At 46.9% G+C, this 22,679-nt stretch overlaps 1 protein-coding gene across 1 annotated transcript in view; it reads right to left on the bottom strand.

Moving 5' to 3' along the window:
• LOC144943842 (hyaluronidase-2-like) overlaps window positions 1-22,679 on the bottom strand; it is a 39,241-nt gene that overhangs the window by 8,126 nt on the left and 8,436 nt on the right. The window contains exon 2 of the mRNA XM_078871690.1: window positions 678-1,684. Within this exon, the coding sequence (XP_078727816.1) occupies window positions 678-1,655 (978 nt within the window). The 5' untranslated portion in view covers window positions 1,656-1,684. The remainder of the gene's footprint in view (window positions 1-677; window positions 1,685-22,679) is intronic.

Here is a 22,679-nt window from a genome sequence, read left to right as displayed (position 1 = left end):
AATGTGTTTTAGGAGTTATTTTGTTCCTGGCTCCTCTAGAAGTACAATGTAATTGGTTAATCGATGTTCTGAGATTTTAATCCCTGCCTGGCAGATTGGTCTGTCTTGCTCCGTCTTCAAATCAGGCGGGTTCACAGCAAACTCTACTTGATTGCCACTAAACAACTGTTTTCCCTGCAAGTGACCTTTTTGGAGGGCCCTGACAAGTTGTCTCAGTTGCAGGCAAGCTTGCTGGTGCTGTGTAATCTAAGTTGAGTAATCAACTGGTGATTTTTCACCATTGGGATTTTTGGCCAATACAGTACCAGTACATGAATTTTTCTTTTTAGCTATATATTTTTTAAGCTATAAAATGTGTTTAAGTTATGTAACATTAGCTACATTTTTATTATTATTATATATACGAATCCCCTGTGATTGTTGGAAGTGATGTTCCATGGACCAAATCACAAGGAATGCGCTCGATCTCATTGGATATTAGAAGCTAAGCAGATAGTGATCTATTATTTTTCTACCTACGTGACTTTAACGAAAGAACCAAAGAGTATGGATCCCTGCAGTCACGAAAGCTTCAAATCAAGACAATGTAGTAGTACCGAACATTGAACCTTCTTGTTGTAGCTCGCACGCAAATCTTTCAACGTCGGTCCAATAACATGTGAACTTCACTACATTACCTCGGCCATCAGCTCAAAGGTGTAGGCGTAGGCGGGCTGGGAGTACACGAACACGGGCAGCGACGGCCGAGACGTTGCGGCCACGCGGAGCGCCTCCTGCACGCGGTGCCGCACGAACCTCTCGCCGTTGCGTGACGAGGCGAGCGTCCGCTCCATGTAGACAGAGGGGAAGAGCGCCGTGCTGCCCTCCCACAGCCAGCGCAGGTCGTCATTCCGCCGCAGCTCGACGGCCGGGCACCGGCCCGTGTAGTTGAGCGGCCGCTCCTTGTAGTCGTAGTTGTAGCAGTCAGGGAAGAGGTAAAAGCCCCAGAGCGTGCGCGGCCTCAGGCCCCTGGCCAGGCGGATCGTCTCATTCATGAAGGCGAGCGCCGCCGCGTCGAACTCCCTCTGGGCCTGCAGGGACACCCTGGGGCCCGGCCAGTTGGGCCGGCGCTCCCGCACGAGCTGCCGTGACTTCTGGCGGTACACATCCTTCTTCTGCCAGTTGCGCACCCACTGCGGCCGCCACTCCTCCCAGTCGATGACGGCCAGCTGGTCAGGCCCTGAGCTGGCCGCCCGGCGCGCCACGTACATCTCGATGTCGAGCCGCGCCTTCTCGAGGTGGCGCTGGAGGCTGGCGTTCTGCGGAAGGCCACCATTGACGGGCGTTCCGTCCTCGGTGTAGAGCGGGTAGAGGCCCAGGCGGTTGTAGTAGAAGACGGTGACGCTCTGCGCCGTGATGCCCTCGCTGGGACTGGAGGACATGTCGAAAACGCCGAGGTTGAGGTCCACGTTGAACCGCTTTCGGCACTGCTGCGTGGGCGCGTTCCAGACCACGATGAACGGCCGGTTGGTCATCACTGGAGGCTTCGTCTGGTTGAGCTGCTGGGGCTTGGTCGATGCTGCTGCTGCCCCCATCGTCACTAGAAGACTCGCGAAGATCAGAGCTTTGAGGGGTATTTCCAAAACGCCAGTGCCCAAGGCTCTCGTGCGAATCATGTTTGTTCAGGCTTCTTGTTTTGAGGTGTCTAGAAATACAGAGCAAAAGAACAGGTTTTAATTAAAGATTGCTCCCTGCCAATACACGGTCCACGTGTTCTGTTTGACCGTAGCGTTAATAATACATCTGCCATAAATAATATAACTCGTTAGTGCGCGCCATTTTCTAATGAGTACACATGAATTTCGGGATCACTGTGATTCTGAAATTACGCATGTCATCTGGTTTATTTACTTTTGTGTTTGAAGTTTTTTTTTTACTCTAACACGGTATTACATAGTACAAATTCTATAGAAAGTAAGAGAGACGTGCAGGGTTTATGAATATATGGCGATCTGTGGCAGGCCACGCGTGACAAGAATGCGTTCATATGCCCGTTTGTGTCATTACCACAACAATTATGGCACATTTACCCCACAGATCCCCTCACGGCTTTATAGTCCATTAAATTCCTGGTAAAAAGCAGTAATTACAATGTTGTGTGAGTCAGTTTTTTTATACAACACCAAGCGCTACTTAACTGAATATTCATTACTTTTCCATGAGGCAATCACACAACCATTACGGTAATTCTGCGTAGAAACTCAAATGTTGCGTAAAAATTGGAGCCCTGTCAAAAGTTTCCTATCATTCATTGACTTTTAGTGGCGAGAAATGATCATGCATTAAGAGTGTAACCGACACTTGCACATGAACAAGTTTCAAGTTTGTTAAATTTGTTTAACCAGGTGAGAAGTCGAGACCAGCGGTCTCGTTCGTAAAAGTGATGTGGGGCTTGAGTCTGCCAGGAGGGGGCGATGACTACTGTTGTCTGTGTCATTCCAAAGAATGTGTCATTCCAATTAAGTAATTTGCACAACAGTAGGAGTTGCAAGAGTGCTGAATTATATCATGCACAAGCATACATTTGTACACGCGTATCTGTACCCAAATCACCAGGAAAGCGCCTGATCTCATTCGATCTCTGGATAGGTGACCACCTTGCGCAAAAGACAGATGTCCGAGGTGTGGTGGGCAGTAGGAAGTAATGACCGGCGTGATGAAGTATGGTCAAATATTTCCTGCGGCCCGCACGGCGTGGGGCGGCCTTCATCCAGCAGTGTGTTTGCAAGATTAGCTGTAAACATGTGTGTACACTCACGGTGAACGGTGTTCGCTCGATTTGAACTCGACTACACGACTGCAGTCTCAAATGTACAGAAACCTTTGCTTTTTGCAAGAATGCTAAATGTATGCAAATTATAATTTAAATGCTAATACACAGATTGTTACATAATTATTCAACGGCGGGCACTAAGCGTTATAAATTACAATTATACACCGAATTCAAGAGACTACGGTTAAATGTGCATAAGGATTCATATGCGCCACTATCCAGAGAATATAAAATGGCAAAGGGTTTCTCTGAATTTCTTTATCATTGTGTTAAGGGGTGGGTATAGAGTGGGTGGTGTAACAGGGCAGCAGTGGCGCAGTCGATGGCGATCCCACTAACCTGGTTTTCATCCTTATCCATGGATAACGTCAGTGCCAAGAGGACACTGATGATATTATGAAGTTTCCATTTGTCCTGGTTTTCCCAGCACGTAAAACAAACGGCTTTTATAGATGCATGCCAAGCGTATCATTTCCATACGGATAAATGCTCATCTTTATCAGATTTCTCACGAAATATACCCCCCTGTCACCATATTTCTGTAGTGACATCAGGGATGTCACTGTATGGTGCCGGCCCGGAAGGGTCGTGGTCGTTCGATGTTCCTACATCGTGGACAGCACCGTGTGGGTGGCTGTGTGTAATACCAGCCCTAGCTGAGCTTGGCGAGCACTGGGATAGTGCGGGCACCACACACGGTTGCCCCGGGCCATGGCACTCTGGTTGACCCCGTAGACACGTGATCCGGAATGTACACACAGGGGGCCCCGGGTGGGGGAACTGGTGGGTGATCACGTTTCCAGAGAGAGTTCTTGAGAAGGTTCGAGAGGGAACGAGAATGTTCGGGAAGGCGGGCGGGGCCAAGCGCGGTGCGGCCCCGACCGGAGAGGGATATAAGGCGGGTCCCTGAGAGGGACCGGGGTCACTGCATTCTACAAGCTGGAAGCTCAACATCTACAAGCGGAAAGCTCTACGTCTCAGGCTGAAGCTCTCCATCCTACGAGGCAGCCACGTGGTTGGAGACCCGTGTGAGGGATCGACCCTTCGTAGCCGTAACTCGCTGTAGTCTGGTAAAGGGGCAGTTACCCCTTTGTGTTACGGTGTTACAAATAAAAGTGTTGCCTCTAAAAGGAACAACGTCTGCGACTCAGTTGGACCCACTACATTTCTGACAAAACAAGCAGTCACTAAAGATGGGAGCGATAGCCGTTGTCTCCGTATCCCAGGCTGCCCGGTGCAGGTTTTGAGGTTTGTAAGAGATAAATATATAATTTATAGTTACGCACTACAGGGTTGGCACTTGGCCTGGTTTTTCAGGATCATCCTCTGTTTTTGCGAGCAGCCACCTTAGAAAACCTGTAAATCTTCCCGAATAATTCACACATCCAGTTTTTTTGTCAAATAATAGAAATATTATTACAATACATCACTTCAGAAAATGTACGTGTAGGTTTCCCCTCTTGTATTGTGAGATATGCTTCTTCCCAAGATGTCCTGGTTTTTGTACTTCGGAGGTGGCAACATTCGTGGCAAGTGGTGTTTTAACCTGTCCGGGGCATTCCGCAAGCTGTACTCTGCCTCAAGTGAGGACCTGTTGCTGTGAACAAAACATCAACGCGAGGGAGACAACGTTGACCAGACATACTATTCACGTCATTCAATGAAATGCTGAACTCTATCTGCACTATATGTTGTCATCTTCATAGTGACGTTTGATGCCCAGGCCAGATGTTTTCTACATTTTGCGATCTTCAGCATCTCTCCTGGAGAGTTCTGTCCGTCCCATCAGCTGATCCGTTTCCTTTCTCCATCCCGTCCATCGTTCCACGTTCACCTCCACAATGAAGGAAAGTGATGCTGCTGATGTTACGGGCAATAGGCAGTCACTAACAGCACAGCAGCAATTGATCCAACAGTGTATACAGCTAAAGAGGAGGACTTCATTTCCATATAGTATGTCGTTTGTTGAATTCAATATCCCAGCTGCACTGGCAGATGTAATACAGCACCGTTTAAATTGACACTTCGAGCCAACATCACATGTTGCTTGAAATACGTAAAATATATATACGGTATTTAGGAAAATAGCACCGGTGCTTAAATCAATCGTCTTCTTTTATAGCCTACGATCAAATCACCCGGAATGTGTCCAATCTGCTTACATTTCGGAAGCCAAGCAGAGCTGAGATTGGTTGTTGTTACCGAGATGGGAGACTGCCTGGAAATGCCAAAAGTGTTGTGGGTCATGGGCTGCGAGGTGGCCAGGGGACAGCAACACACCAGTGGATTTTAAAAAATGTGTGTAGATCTTTCGATGTTGCCACCTCATATCTATGGAATTTCTCCAGGTATTCCTGCTTCCTCCCACATGAAGCCAACCATTCTCACCCTGTGAGAATTCTCCAACATCCTAATGCAGAGTCTCCCTCAATATACGAGCGCAGAGACTCAATGAAGCTCTCCTGGGTAAATAATGGGCATTTATTAACACTGTTCTTGTAGTTGTGCTGTATGGCTTTGGTGTGTGTGTTAGAGTTGTACTGTATATCTTTTGGCACAATATCTGACGTTTTGCTCCATATACCTGGGAGCTTCTTTAGGAATTGAATGTATTTAATCGATTTACTTTATTCCTGAATACATTTCCAGCCTGTTATGCAAAACGTTGTAAATCATGCCAAACAACAGACGGTACAATTCAAAAACACATCGGATGGTATTTAGTATCATTATGTTTTAAAATCGTTTTTTTTCCCCGATTGTAGTGTGTGTCCCAATTGTATTATCTACATGTAAACCAATGCACTGAAATCTGCTGCACAATGTTTCACAAAGTGTACAGCCACACCACAAGCCCTGGACGAGTCCTAGAACCACTCAAAATATCTAAGCATCATAGCAGGACTAGTATCGGATGAAAACACAGCATATTTCAACATGCGATATTTGTGCAGTAACTTATAACTCGACTTTGCAGAACGTGCAAGTGTTACCTGTGTTGCGCACCTGGGTTTCAACCCTTCCGATCCCTCCTGCGCTGTCTTCTTGCTATCCAGAATTGGTGAGCCATCTGGCCATCTGTTAAATATTACTGTGGTTTCCCAATGTGAACCAGTTATGTAATTGCAGTATTTAATGTTTATCATGCACCGAAATTAATCTGGCCAGGTGGCACTGTGGTTAGAGAGCACTCGACTCGGAAGGTTTACACCTCGATTGGGTGAAGGTGCGCACTTGCAACCGCATGCACAGAGGCACTGCTGGCATGAATGACTGTGTATGCCGTAACTCGGTGTTTCTCCAAGTATCTGCTCTCCCACAAGATATAGGCATCTTTACTACACCTCGCTACAATACATAATGCAGCCTGAACGATAAATAATTTGTGAAAATTAATGCTACTGATATGTGTTAATTGTGATACATTTGGAAGAATTTCACGCTCTGGATCCACGTTTACTACACCCGTGCGTGCCTCTGGCTTTGGGAAATTGCGAGTTCCTCCTTTTTGGAGGGCGTGTGACTTTAAACAAAAGTGGTATTCATCCGATTATTTGCTCCAAACAAAATTAACTTTCATTAAATATTTGGCAGTGGTTTTATTTTGCACCAGAAGCTCGTCTCAATTTTTACTCTGTGCCAGAGGGACGCTGACACCCAAAACAGAAGACTCAACCTCAAACACAACGATGAATATCATTAATACGATACCGCAATGTAAATAAATTTGGCATGGAAAACTTCACGCTCTCAGAAATGCAGTGATTTTTTTTACAACTTTAGGAAGATAAACCTTCCATTGCACAACCACTCCAGGCTTACATACATAGCGGTACTGTACTAATGTTATCACCGGCAGAGGAATAACTCAGATTTGAACTCATAACCTTCAGATTACGAGCCGCTCGCTTTGGCTTGTGACGCCAGATCGTCTACTCTAGTCAAAATTACGGTAAGGCCACGGGTAGGACGACTGAGTGAACTAAAGAGAAAACCCGCATGACAAATATCCAGTCGGTGCGTGAAGAGATGTTCACACTCACTTGGTGCATCTCCCGTATCAGCCACGTGCACCGCGCTCTGCGTGTGCACGCAGCTAGCGTGCGAGTCAACGTGCGGCGTAATGCTCTATGTAACCTCCCCGTATCCCGCTATACAGATAGTCAATCTAAATAATACGAGCTGCCTTGTTCACATTCAGGAGCGTCATGGCAGACAAAAAAAGAACCTCGATGTATTTTTAATGCTGCAGGGCCCCCTTTGATGGTGTTGAAACTGCGCGAGGAATAATCCACACTCTCACCGCAATAGCGAAACCTCGTCACATCAAAGGCTGCAAAAACACTGGCTCCCTCGTTAAGAACAATACGGGCAATGAGAATCAATCAATGGTCGCTCGTTGCGAAATGTTACAAAAGGAGATAGAGGGCATAGAGCCAATGCGACTCACTCCATCACAGCGTGTGCAGCACAGCCATTTAGGCGACTGGGTTCTGATAATTAAGCCACAAATCACTGATGGTGGAATTTTGCGTATTGCTTTTTTCCAGATTATAATTAAGAGTAATAATATTCTTTGGGTCTTTTGGTAAAGTCACGTAGATAGGTTAAAATTAATAAAAATAAAATAAACAAAAAACGTCGATGTTTCGATCGTATCACAAGTGGACCACTTGTGTTACCGGCCCTAGAGGGGCACGGTGTGCGATGTAGCGACATCGCTGGATATGACCAGGATGTAGGTATAGTACCGGCCCTAGAGGGGCACGGTGTGCGTTGAATAATAGCGTTGGATGGTACCATGCTGGAAGTGCAATGCCGGCCCTACAGAACACGGTGTGGTCATGTGAGGCCATGGCACACGTGACTGGCTAAGTTGACCGAGGGGCCCCAAGAGGGGGTTAAGGGAGGGTCACGTGATTGGGACCCCAGGTCCTTCCCAAGGGTTCTAGAAGGTTGACGTGGCCAAGGGCAGAGCCGGCCACCCCACAGAGAATATCAGCCGGGTCCTGAGAGGGACCGGGGTTGTTCATCCCGGGAAATATTTCTTCGTTTACGATCTCCGTTCTACGAGTCTTCCAGCACGTGGACCCGGGCAGATGCTGTTGGTCCCAGGTCCGTAATAACAGTTACGTGGTAACTAGTGTAGTAACTAGTGTAGTAACTAGCATAGTAACTAGTGTAGTAACTAGCGTAGTAACTAGTGTAGTTAGCCGGGTGGTCACCACCCTATGTTGTTATGCTGTTAAGGGGAAGTTACCCTGCGTGTTGGAACTAAATAAAAAGCGCTGCCTCCAAAGACTATGTCTGCGACTCAGTTGAACCCACGACACATACAATACCGTGTAACATCATGGGAGCTATCTTGGCAGTTTCAAAGTATAAGAATATGTTTTACCTTTTCTGGCAATAAAATAGGTCCTAAGATATCAAACACCAAACAAAAACATTTTTCAAAGAATCACGTTTGCATTAACCACACATACTTGTGAACGTGCAAACAAATACATGCTCTAGCAATGTATGCATTGTCTTTGAAACTGATTGGTCTACACTAGAGACAGCTTTCTTTAGGAGTCTCAACCAGTGTTAGACCCAGAGAACGCCAAAAGACGACCAGCACGTTTTTGTTTACATGTTCACCACAAGTATGTGTGGTTAATGCAGACATGATTCCTTGAAAAATGTTTATGTTTGGTGTTTAAACATCTTAACACCTGTTTTATTGCCAGAAAGGGTAAAACCTATTCCTATATAACTGTGTACATATGTATATATGTGTATTATCATTCATGTAATGAGTGGTCTCCGACACGGTAAGTAACTTCAGTTGTTTATTCAATAATAGCTCGGTACAGCCACGTTGTCTCCATCTCTTTCTTTTGCGGACGTCCACGCTTCGTGTGGCTACGCTGCCCCGTGCCACGTGGCACTCACCCGCTCACCAACGCACCGCCGCTGGCTGACTGACGGTGCGCTAGGGAGCGGCTGAGCGGCTGAAGGACGAGCCGCCACGTGGCCGATGGAGATGGCGGGGCAGCAGCGGCGGGGAGCTCCTCTTCAGTCTTCAGCACCGACCCCTCACGTTGCTCCGTGTCCCGCTTATATCCCCCTCCGGAGGCTAAGCCCCGCCTCTGGCCACGCCCCTCCTGGAACCTTCCTGAACGTTCCAGAGGCTTCCCTGGTGGAACCGCCCCTCACCTTTACCCCAGATATAAACCCCACTGTGGATAAGCATGGACTGTATCAGTAATATATGCCCCCCCCCCCCGATAATCCAGGCGATGGTGCTCTCATTACACATGTGTAGTAACATTGAATGAGTCACTGTAGCGCATGGCGCTGGGAGACTGGTAGACAATGGGATTGGGGTTAGCAGGACGTTTACCACTTGGACCTGTGAGTGAGGCACGGAGCCTGCTGGGGGATCCAGAGGGGTGCGGGGCCGAGGGTGGAGCCTGGCCACGCTGGGGAGGATAAAAGGTGAGCTCCGAATCACAGTCGGGGCTGCTGCCATCTGGAGTGGAACTCGTCGTGCTGCCGTCGTCGTGGTCTTCGCCTCTTCAAGTTGTGGGTCTGGCAGCGTGTTGGCTGTCCTGACTCGGTGTGTAGTTATCCCCTATGACTGTGAAGGCCGGAATAAACAAGAGAGAGTGCCTCTTACTAGTGTCTCTGAATTAGTACACTACATGATCAGATTTCAGAAAGTTTGGTGCAATTTGTCCATATCTTCTTCAATGCTTGTGTAGTGCCATAAGAGGGGAGGGGCTGCTGGGGGCTCTGGGACCCTAGACAGATAAGCCCTCGGCGCCGGGCGCTAGGATCCCAGGCACCCCAGACAGTTAAGCCCCTTGGCGCCACCAACGGGGGGGGCTGTGTGTGCTCTGTGGCATATCAGGGGGCGCACACAACCCCACCCCTCGTTGGGGACGAGGCATAAAAGGGCAGCTCCCTGGCCGATCGGGGCCAGTCGCAGCTCAAGATCCAAGACCCGCCAGCCAACCAGCTTAGGACCCTGAACCCCCTCATCCCGCTTGTCCTTGTAAGGGCTGGGACGCTGTGAGGGCCAGTGGTGGGACTCTGGGACTCCCGGCTCTACGTCCTTGTAAGGGCGAGTTCCGAGGAAGCCAGAGTCCAGACCCGAACCTTGGCTGGGTCGGGTCAGGTAGCCTCTCCTAGGGTAATTGTAGCCGGAGGACCCCAGAGCGTAGCCAGAGTAGTGTATCTAGGCTGTGTACCCTGGCTGTGTACCTAGGCTGTAACAGAGTATCAGGACTGTTGGAGTGTTGTATTGTAATAAAGAAGTTACCTCTACAAGTGTCTCCGGAACCCATTACACTTGTATAGAGTACGCCGATGACATTTATATGGGGAATGTTTTTTTTTGTTTTTAATAATGTAATGCAGACTGCCCCCCCCCCACCAAAAGAGAAATTAAAATTCAATGTTTGATCAAACATTTAATATCCTCCCAAATAGCTTCCTTAGTTGAGACCACTCGCGTGACCCAAGGCAGTGGGAATCCACGTGTGAGATGCTTGCTGATGAGTAGTTGTTTTACTCCCGCATTCGCCGTGACAAGAGCCACCATCCACGGCGCCGGGTCAACACTGCCTGTGATCGAGCGCCGGGCTCCGAATGACCAGCGGGAGTGGGGGGTATGAGCGCTGGGTGGACAAAGTGGCTCGGTTCCCAGTCGAGAGCGAGATAACTAATTACTGCGCCGTATTCACGGGAGCGCACCCAAGCCTTTCCACACCGCGCGGAGGTAAATGGGCGGCCGTATCTAAGCAAGTTGGGAACACACAGTGGCTATGCCCCTGTGTTGAACACCCGAGGTAATTTAACGAAAGGGCTTTTTTAATATTTACCGTATTGCTCACTCACTTTACCGAAAAAACCTAAGAGTATACTCACTCACTACTGACCGCACTATTATGCACCTCATGAACGTTTACAATGAGATGACTTGGGGATGAGTTCCAGATTTAAAATGTTCACATTTCGAATTTTTATGGCATTTTGTTTGTAATAGGATATGATTGATATGCGATAAATGACAGAAAACCCCTTTCCTAAAATCAGTTTGCTCCCAGGATTAGCGTGGCTGTACCTTTTCCACTACTTGTTTCCCTTCGACCTTTGTAAACAATTTGATATATGTGTGATAGGAGGCGAAACAGTACAACTATCCTAATTGATTTTGTCTTACTTTGGAACAGCATAATAGTTATTGCGTCATTCCACAATGGAGGGCTCACATTTGTGCTCACGTTTAGTAAACTCCCCACGAGTTTTGTTTCAAAAGATGGTCTCACTTTTCGATTTAAAGCTTTCGTGACTGCAGGGATTCATCTTCTTGGTTCTTTCGGTAAAGTCACGTAGAAGGGAAGTAATAAAATAATATATTATTTTTATTATGTTTTATTTGTATTATTGTATTACTTCCCTTCTACGTGACTTTACCGAAATAACCAAGAAGCTGGTCTCACTTCTTTGATGTTGTTCATATTCAATTCACATTAAATTTGTCGTCTGGAAGCCTTCCTACTTTTTATCTGATAAATTACATGATTTCTCTCCTATGATGAATGGATTTGGTTGATATAGGGATCGGCAAAATAATCCTCCACCAGTTTTATGATTCGGGCTCTCATCACGCGTTACGGTTGTGCCTCACTCCCTCAGAGATACTCTTATGAGCGACCAATCGCCAATGTCCCATTTTTTTATCATCATGTTCCCAATGTCAATCATGACATCTTCTGTCACTTACCCGTTCTGTTCTCTGATTTATAAACTCACTATTTTCCAATTGTCTTTTTAGAGTTACATTTACGAAGTGAGTACTATAGTTGTTACTCTTTAGTTCTTTCGGTAAAGTCATGTAAAAATAAAATAAATAAAATAATAGAATACGACGTTTCGATTGCAATACAAGCAACCGTCAACAGGTAGAACTAATGAAATGTTGTATTCTATTATTTAATTTATTTTCTTTCTACGTGACTTTATTGAAAGAACCAAAGAGTAATTCCTGCAGTCACGAAAGCTTCAAATTAAGTTTTACTACAGTTGTATTTAGTCAGTCAAGCAGGCAGCCTGTAGACTATTGAGGCACTTCCCAGCAATCTCACTCTGCCACTGGGTAATCTCGGAACTCGTGCAGCAGCAGCCGTTACTCTCTTCCCAGCCCTGTGCATACGTGTCTCCTTCAATCGCTGCTGCATATAAGGATGTTAACTTACAAAAGCAGAGACAAGTGTGGCAGTGCGATAGCAGAGGTGCGCTCCAGACAATGGCCGGACATCGCGACGGTGTGCCTGAAATAAATAATCCACACGCGCACACACACGATACGTCTATGCTGCATTACACACGGGAATAAATATATCTGCTCACATTAAACCTACGAGCGAACCTATCCATCCTGCTGCAGCAGTAAGAAACACAAATGGGCCGTGAGAAATTAACATTTTAATGATACCGAGAAGATTTCAATAAATGCCCATGTCACCAAACGACAATATTAAAAACCATTATTCTCATTCTGCCCAGACCTTGAGGCAGCGCGTGGCCATTCCCGCATATCTGCCCACGCATCTCGATGCACAATATCGTGTTATCGTTGCTCGTGACAACATTCTCTGCAATGTTCCGCAATCGAGATATCTCACCCCTGAGGCAGACGTCACCATCAGCTTCCCACGTCCCTCGCGTAACCGAATTCCCTGTGCGGCCACGTGCAGGTTTAACAGAATGATCGTAAGGCGTAAGGCTGCGAGTTCAATTCCTGGTCACAGATACACTTGAGCCCATCATCCCTCTGGTGTCCGTAAAATTAGTACATTACCCCCCGTAACTTTTGAATAGAGACACAAGCTGCATGCTGCCCCCCGTCAACTAACGCTGCTCACGCAGACTCCGTGGCTACTCAACGTGGGACCACAATAGCCGCTTGCCCTTCCCAATTTTTTTAAAACAATTCCCGTGCCGTTTGTGCGAATGTGTGATTCCTACCGCTGGCTCGGAACCCCCGCCAGAGCTCAGTGCTGCGCGGTGTTTATTTAATCAGCGAGACACTTTGACTTTGACTTCACACTTTGCTTTGCTATGTGCAGGGTTATATAATGTTATTGCTGCTACACCGGTTTTTATTATTTTCTCCATCTCCGCGTCCTTAGTCTCATTACTGCTGACCGAGAGGAAAATCAGAATTACGCGTTTGTGCAGCGACGCATATTTACCAGTGTTGATGTGATGGTAAAATAATGGTGGACGGCACTCTGGGCTCTGTTGTTGCATAAAGCATGGTGCATATGAAATGTTACGTCCTCGTTAGGACAATAAAGGAATATCTTTATTTCTTTATTTCAAGATAATAAATCAATCATGTATTTCAAGAGGAGCTATTGCTGCGTGTTGTTTTAGCCCTTCTTTGAGATCAATGCCACATCTGCTTCATCTCAAAAGCCATTCTCCTTTTATCTTCATTCAGTGTCACTTTGAAATTGCAGCGAGATAGGATCTTGGGATGCTGGGGGTTATGTGGCAGCAGCAGGGTAGGGAAATGTCGAGATGATTTTTTTCTGTCGCCAAACAATTACCAGGAGTCAGAAATACCATGCAGCTTCATTGCACGTTCAATTTAGAAACTTGGCTTCATCCTGATTGTTTAATTAAGGCACGTGGTGTTCGTTACATCAATCAGAGTGCTTTGTGATTGCATTTTCCCATGAAGTGGATTCATTGAATGATGCTCACGAAGCCAGCAGCATCAGCAACAGCATGATTTGTTGGGATAAATAATTATGAACGCTGGTAAGAAATCAAGGATGCTGTGATTCACACCTTTGTGCAATTTGTAATAAAACACAGCTTTCATATGATACTCATTCCACCAGGTGAAATAACACACTCTGGAGGTGATTTCTAACTGCACAGCCACAATAATGTTTGTGTGTTTGGGGAAATTGTGGTTGAAGTGCTTTTTACACTGAGCCACAATCTCACGTTCCATTCCCAGTTATACACATTATATTATCAGTGGTGCGAGTGGTGTTGAAACCTGTCCTGGGATTCCCATAGGTTGACTCAGGCATAAATTAATAATCTGGTGTGGCATGTAATCAATGATATTGGAGAAAATAGTGGAAAGGCAGGGTGCTGGTCCAACTTTGCCCTTTTGTACAATTGTTACGCCTTAATAGGAGCTCACCAACAGCATGCAGCTCGATATGTTCTATAAGGATGTTTTCTTGTTCTCAAATAAAATATATATGTACACTTCACCTGCCAGGCCCATTATTTGTATAGGTACCTCCATGCTGTTAAATGAACTATTAATTTTAATTGCCTCACGGGGTTGATGGATAGCTTTTGGAATTGGAAAGATTTTGCTAAAATTGCCATTTACATTTTTGTCAATTTTATTTTATGAGCTTGGGCAGGTGCAAATCTTTGTTGCAGTTTTATATGCCAACCCACCCTGCAAAGAGTTTGTATTTTATCTTAGCAGAGAGAGCTATCCGTGTGCCCACTGTCATAACGACATGCTTCGGAGCGTTTAATAAATGCGAAAAAGAGCTTACGCCGTTGATTATAAATGAAAGTGTTTAGGTGTCCATTGATTGAAATGCAACACGCAATATGACTGTGTGCTTGAAGAGCGTAAGAGCTAAACATATTCTTTGTTCTTTGGTTCTTTCGGTAAAGTCGTGTGGATATAAAAAATGAAGTGCGTAAAAATATCACGACGTTTCGATCGCAACACATCAGGAGAAGGGGTTAGCCTCTAAAGGCAAACTGTTTATAAAGGTTTGGAGATGGGCGTAGCTCAAGTTTATAAGCAGCACCAGCAGCATGGGCGGGGCAGCGATGCCAACGCAGTAAAGGGTTCGCCAGGAAATCACTGCACCCTGCTCCACACACCACACTGCTGATAGTGGAGGTCGATTGACAAGATAACACAAGTCAAGTCATGACCCAAAGTGGTTAATGACATTTTTCCAATGATTGCTGAGTCTATAACCTTCCTCTCAGTAGGAATTGTGTCTGTGTCTGTATATATGTGTAGAGGAGTAAAAGAGAGTAGTGGCGTCATGTGCGCTGTCCAGTGCGATTGCGTCACGGGACGTAGGGTCATGCACGCTGGACAGCGCACATGACGACACAGCTCCTCGAGGATAAAGGGGGTACCCCGTGACGTAAGCGGGGTCGTAGCTGGAGAGTAGTAGGGTGGAAGTAGGGTGGAACGGGGGGAGCCAGGGGCAAGAGGGGAGGAATAGGGGATAGCACAGCGCCAGGGCTGGACGTGGCTGTGCTCCTCGCTCGGCCGTGTTGGCTGGTCCCACGGCCGGCGCAGAGGAGACGGCACGGGGCAGCCGGCTGTGTCGGGACCCAGTGGGACATAGCACGGGACCCCTAACCCCTGGGAAGTGGTTCACCCCCCCCCCCCCCGTTTGTTGTGTAGCCCTTAATAAACGGCGAAAGCCCTTAACCTTACCTCCGTCTCTGAGTGAGTCGTCGCGATCTCATCTACATATGGATGGCTTCATGAACAAATCTTTGTTGATAGCCAATAGGCTTGCAAAGTACCATCGTCTTAGAGAAATCTATTTCGTGTGAGCCAGACGCATTAACATAATGATCAGCCATGGCCGAAGTAATGATCCTACCGTGTTTCCAATCTGCCTTATGTTCACGAACATGTCGATTAGTTTCTCAAATGTAACTGCTGCCGCAGACACAGCTTAGTTTGTAGACCCCGGGATATTGCATGCCAGGAATCTTGTCCTTCACAAATGGGATCAGATCACGAATTGTATGTACTGTGTTAAATCGGACCTGAATCTTGTGTTTGTTCATGATTTAGGAAATCTTATGGTTACCCCTGTTATGTACGGCAGGTTGATGGTTTTTATTGGATCCTCAGATCGCTCCTTCGTCACGGTTGGGGTGATGGCTTTGCGGATTGTGTAGTCAGAATATCCATTCGCCTTGAGAGCTTGGTGTACTTGCTTGAGTTCACTGGTTAGGTGTTCATGGTCGGAGATACATTGAGCTCTATGGTGTAGTGTTTTGATGAGGGAATTCTTTTGGGATGGATGGTGGTTGGAATCAGGCTTTAGGTAGGCGTCAGTTGGGTTACTTTCCCGTAGACAGAATGGCTCATTCAGCCATCTGGTCTCTTTTTGATTTGGACATCCAAGAAAGGTAGCATGCCATCCTTTTCTACTTCCATGGTGAATTTGATGGCTGGGTGTATGGAATTGATGTGGTTGAGGAATTGGTTCAGAGCCGGTCGGCCATGTGGCCAGATGACGAACGTGTCATCTACGTACCTCTTCCACAAAGACGGACGTAGAGTGGATGCCTGGATGGCGTCTGTCTCAAAAACAATTTCCATGAAAACGTTGGCTCCAACTGGAGATAAAGGGGAACCCATTGGGGTGCCTTCAGTTTGTTTGTAGAATGTTCCATTCCAGGTGAAGTGTGTATTGGTGAGGCAGTGTCTCACCAGGGCTGGTACATCAGCATTCAATCCTTGTTGGACCAAATCTTCGATGATTGCAATGGTATCGGGCACAGGAACTTTGGTGAACAAATAAACTACATCGAAACTGACGAGTAAATCACCTGGGGACAGTGAGGTGTCTTTAATTGGCGATACCAGGTAAGCTGAGTTAAGAACAGAAGAGGTGGTCTTATCAGTGAATGGCTGCAAGGTCTCAGACAGATATCGGGCAGCTGGTAGGTGGGTGAGCCAATGGTGGAGACGATGAGACGAAGGGGTGTACCTTCTTTATGGATTTTTGGTAAGCCATATAATCTGGGTGGTCTAGCAGCAGAAGGTTTTAAGGAAAACCGTTTGGTCTGTTCAATTAATGAAGCTGAATCAGTGATGATGTTGTTCGTTTTTGTAACGAGGCTGTTGGTGGGATCTCTTTTAATTTTTGTAGGTCCTGAATTGTGTTATTGTACACGGTTTTGTCCATGATGACTGTGGCATTGCCATTGTCGGCTGATCGGATGACGATTTCATCCCTCTTTTTTAATTGAGATTACTCAAAACGCTCATCCTTACTGATGTTGCTGACTGGTATCTTAGCGCTTTTGAGGGTTGCAGCGATTTCAGATCTTGTCACATCTGCAGCGATGTGTCACAGTTAAACATAGCCAGAGACCTATCTCTCTTAGTTTGTTGTCCTTCCTCCGCACCTTTGATGAGCACGGTTGGCTTCATATGGTGCAAAAGAAGTTCAACATCCGTGCAAGTGAGACAACACAAAGCACAGCAGGTGGAAGACCAGTATATTATATTAAAGATTCACTTCGAAAAACAAATAGATAATCATACAAATATTCAGAGATGCTGCAGTGGTGTATTGGTCAGCACACTGGACTTCAGAAGTCGCCAGTTCGATTTCATCTCCCGGCGCGGCAGTTGAAACAATGGGGCAAGTTTCTTAAATCCGCACGGGCTCTGTATACACCCAGCAGTGTGAATGGGGTCACCATTGAGTTGATCAGCAGGTCGCGTGTGGTGGGGTTTAGTGTGGGTACGCCCAGCTCTTCTAAGGCGTGCAGCCAATGTGGGGAATAAGTATAACCCGTAAAAACTAAGTTTTTCACTATAAATCCTTTATATGCGTGGCAGCGAACTTAATATAAAGGATTTAAAAATATATTCGCCTGTGGAGGACGCGGGGATCGATCCTGCGACCTTTGGCATGGGAAGCGAGGGCGCTACCAACTGCACTACTCCGCCACGGCCTGTGGAGGGGTTATGCTCTGGGCTCTTATACTGTGACGTTCAGCCAAAGCGATGAATGAGTTCTATTTGAATATATGTAAAATATTATTTTTTTGCCTAAAAATTGTAAAATTTTGGGAATTTTTTTTCACGAACATTAATTGTCTGTCACAACGAGTCTGTGTGGAAAATGGCAGCTCGATTGGATCACGGGAAGTGGGTTAAAAAAGGAGCGAAAGATTTGCACGGTCCTAAGCAAGCAAGCAAGCACGCAAGCAAGCAAGCACGCAAGCAAGCAAGCACGCAAGCAAGCAAGCACGCAAGCAAGCAAGCACGCAAGCAAGCAAGCACGCAAGCAAGCAAGCACGCAAGCAAGCAAGCACGCAAGCAAGCAAGCACGCAAGCAAGCAAGCACGCAAGCAAGCAAGCACGCAAGCAAGCAAGCACGCAAGCAAGCAAGCACGCAAGCAAGCAAGCACGCAAGCAAGCAAGCACGCAAGCAAGCAAGCACGCAAGCAAGCAAGCACGCAAGCAAGCAAGCACGCAAGCAAGCAAGCGAACTTAATATAAAGGATTTAAAAAGGCCAAATACTCTCTAGAGGAGCTCCCTGCAGTGGCGGTGCTTCCGCCAGCAGTAGCGTGAGCGAGCAACACGCAGGGTTGTACCTTAACATTTTGGTACATTTTACTATTGAATCAATATAAAGTGGGGTTCCATCGTTTATTGTGCAAGATAACAATTATCCGTCAGGGTGGCTCAGTTTGACCACATCTGCGCTGGCGGTTTACGAGAGTGCAGTTTTAGGAGCGGTGTCACACGATAGGAACAATTGGGGCACTTCCCCGCAGTTTGCTATATTGCCCGACACAAAAAAAGTCAGAGTAAAAGGCATTTAAGTTGACAAATTGCTTGATTGCCCAAAATAGAGGCCAATCATGGTGCATTACACGTATCGACGGCGTGTGCTCGCGACATTTGAGATGACATTCATTGGCGCTGCACGCCGGGTGCGTGCATCCGCGCAACCCCACGGAATGTCCAACATTTAGTATTCCAGTCACCTCACGGCGGAGCAGCCCAAACGTGTGCACGCATGTGGACCCGTGACCCTGTGGGGAGCGGTAGCGTAGCGGTTACCGTACTGCGCAACGAACAGCCACCAGTGACGACTATCTGAACCAGTCCTGGGCCTCCCCTAGGTCGACTCAGCCTGAAATTTAGGACAAAACATGCTGCGATGTGTAAACATCGTCACTTAGGGAGACAAAGGCGGCCGAGCATGGTGCTGGCCACCCCAACCCCCTAGTGTCCCGTGCCAGCCTTCATACAGTGAGGGAAAAAAGTATTTGATCCCCTGCTGATTTTGTACGTTTGCCCACTGACAAAGAAATGATCAGTCTATAATTTTAATGGAAGGCTTATTTGAACAGTGAGAGACAGAATAACAACAACAAAATCCAGAAAAACGCATGTTGGCAATCACAGAGGTCAGACGTTTCTTGTAGTTGGCCACCAGGTTTGCACATATCTCAGGAGGGATTTTGTCCCACTCCTCTTTGCAGATCTTCTCCAAGTCATTAAGGTTTCGAGGCTGACGTTTGGCAACTCAAACCTTCAGCTCCCTCCACAGATCTTCTATGGGATTAAGGTCTGGAGACTGGCTAGGCCACTCCAGGACCTTAATGTGCTTCTTCTTGAGCCACTCCTTTGTTGCCTTGGCCGTGTGTTTAGGGTCATTGTCATGCTGGAATACCCATCCACGACCCATTTTCAATGCCCTGGCTGAGGGAAGGAGGTTCTCACCCAAGATTTGACGGTACATGGCCCCGTCCATCGTTTCTTTGATGCGGTGAAGTTGTCCTGTCCCCTTAGCAGAAAAACACCCCCAAAGCAGAATGTTTCCACCTCCATGTTTGACGGTGGGGATGGTGTTCTTGGGGTCATAGGCAGCATTCCTCCTCCTCCAAACACGGCGAGTTGAGTTGATGCTAAAGAGCTCCATTTTGGTCTCATCTGACCACAACACTTTCACCCAGTTGTTCTCTGAATCATTCAGATGTTCATTGGCAAACTTCAGACGGGCATGTATATGTGCTTTCTTGAGCAGGGGGATCTTGCGGGCGCTGCAGGATTTCAGTCCTTCACGGCGTAGTGTGTTACCAACTGTTTTCTTGGTGACTATGGTCCCAGCTGCCTTGAGATCATTGACAAGATCCTCCCGTGTAGTTCTGGGCTGATTCCTCACCGTTCTCATGATCATTGCAACTCCACGAGGTGAGATCTTGCATGGAGCCCCAGGCCGAGGGAGATTGACAGTTCTTTTGTGTTTCTTCCATTTGCGAATAATCGCACCAACTGTTGTCGCCTTTTCACCAAGCTGCTTGGTGATGGTCTTGTAGCCCATTCCAGCCTTGTGTAGGTCTACAATCTTGTCCCTGACATCCTTGGAGAGATCTTTGGTCTTGGCCATGGTGGAGAGTTTGGAATATGATTGATTGATTGCTTCTGTGAACAGGTGTCTTTTATACAGGTGAAGTATTGGAAATGACGGCAGGAAACTCCTTGACGGGTAACACACTTTTTATTAAATCTTGACTTGTTATTCTATTCTTCCGACGGCACACTTTACTTAACTCGTGTAGGCTCTCTGCCTCTGGCTACACTCTTCACTTAGCTCGTGTAGACTCTCTGCCTCTGGCTACACTCTTCACTTAGCTCGTGTAGACCCTCTGCCTCTGGCTACACTCTTCACTTATCTCGTGTAGACTCTAGGCCTCTGGCTACACACACATCACTCGTCTCGTGTAGACTCGTCTCGTGTAGACCCTATGCCTCTGGCTACACTCTTCACTTATCTCGTGTAGACTCTAGGCCTCTGGCTACACACACATCACTCGTCTCGTGTAGACTCTATGCCTCTGGCTACACACTTCACTTATCTCGTATAGACTCTAGGCCTCTGGCTACACACACATCACTCGTCTCGTGTAGACCCTATGCCTCTGGCTACACACACTGCATGCTCACCCTACACTCCGCCTCTGGGTTACACCGAGTCCCGGTCCCCACAGGACAGCGGGACTGGGTACCGCAGGGCCCTATCTCTTCCTCTCCGTCTTCAGTCTTCGCTGGTTACACTCTCCCCTTACGCCTGTGTGCATCACCTTATATAGTCCCTCCTCCCGGGAGACGGAGCGGATGCGGACCTCGACGTGAGCATCGCTCCTTAGTGAACCAATCACGACGCGCTATCTCTACGATCCGCTTTCCCCCAGCGCGTGTTTCCACTCACCAACCAATCACGCCGCGCTGCCACCCGATCACTCCCTCACCAGCGCGTCACCGGCACCCAGCCAATCAGCACCACACAACCCACGATCCCGCGCTGACCCCTGATCCCTCACCGTCAGCGCGCGTCACCACACACCCATCCAATCACGACGCGCTGGCACCCGATCGCTACCCCAGCGCGTATCACCACTACACAGGTAACAAGCTGCGATTAGGAGCACTCCCTTTAAGAGTGTGCTCCTAATCTCAGCTCGTTACCTGTATAAAAGACACATGGGAGCCAGAAATCTTTCTGATTGAGAGGGGGTCAAATACTTATTTCCCTCATTAAAATGCAAATCAATTTATATCATTAAATCCTTTATATTAAGTTCGCTTGCTTGCTTGCTTAGGACCGTGCAAATATTTCGGTCGATTTTTAACCCACTTCCCGTGATCCAATCGAGCTGACATTTTGCACACAGACTCGTTGTGCGTGACAATGAATTTTCGTGAAAAAAAATGTCCAAAATTTTACACTGTTTAGGGAATTTTTTTAAAATATTTATTTACCAATTGGTTAATGCTGGCACACAATCATCTGACCCATGGGTGGCAGCCATCTCAAGCCAGAGGACGAGAGGACTCTAGCCGCCCCGATGCCACGCATATAAAGGATTTATAGTGAAAAACTTTGTTTTTACGGGTACATTTTTTTTTGACATGCGTTTTTATGGATTTTGTTGTTGTTATTCTGTCTCTCATTGTTCAAATAAACCTAACATTAAAATTATAGACTGATCATGTATTTGTAAGTGGGCAAACGTACAAAATCAGCAGGGGATCAAATACTTTTTTTCCCTCACTGTAGGTGCTATTCGCTAATAGCACTTGCCTCAACAATTTGTTGAGGCTATAGGGGAGTCTTTGTGACCCTGCCAAACCATCAGGCAGGTCTTGCTGTGCAAGCAGTGGCAAAATAAATTAAATGTACGGAAATACATTTTAAACTGATGACTGTTTGTTGACGGTGTTCATATAAAAAAAGACCCCCACCGCATGTCTGGGAGTGATGTTCGCGTTATCATTACTTCGTCAGCCCTTCTCACAGCCTCAACGGAGGGTTTCGTACAGCAGCATTTATTGTACCAACCAAACACCATGCAACAACAATTTTCAGAACCAACCAAAAGGCTGCTAACAAATGTTTTAATTAGCGACACTGCAACATTCAAAACCGTTCCTTTCTCCGTGCCCCGTGTGGCCTGGGCGCCTACCCAGACGAGGTTCACCCCTCTGAGCGGGACTCTACAGTAGCTCTGGGGATTGCAAGTCAAGAGGTCGATACAAATTGCAGATTGTTTTAGACATCGTTTTTTTTTTTTACAATACTTGCAGGCAATGTGTTTAAATGATAAATGCTAAAGCCAAAAGGCCCTTTTTACATTAAATGAAACGCGTGTGCATGCGGTATAGAGGATTTCGGGTCACTGCTCTTCCAAAGCGAGTGACAGTCACAAGGCAAAGTGATTTCTTGCTCAGATGAGCATTGAGGTGGTGCTTATCTCCCGTTTACAGCCCTGAGTCAGGAGTGGATATTCCACATTCCTGTGGTCGGGGGCAAATATTTCGTAGGACAACCACTTTTGACTTCCCCGCAAAGGGGAACTCAACCTATCAAACCTGGAGGAACGATGGGTCTGGGTCAACCCCCGTGCAGGATTTTAACTCGTAACCTTCCAGTCACTGCCACTCGCTCTAGCTCCGCACCAGCTGCAATGGATTCAGTGACAGTCCAACTGGCGTTAGAAGTGCATTCGATATGCACCGGTGCGCCACTG

This window comes from Lampetra fluviatilis, chromosome 32, assembly GCF_964198595.1.
Source record: "Lampetra fluviatilis chromosome 32, kcLamFluv1.1, whole genome shotgun sequence".
Taxonomy (NCBI): domain Eukaryota; kingdom Metazoa; phylum Chordata; class Hyperoartia; order Petromyzontiformes; family Petromyzontidae; genus Lampetra; species Lampetra fluviatilis.
This window is presented reverse-complemented; position numbering and strand designations above follow the sequence as displayed.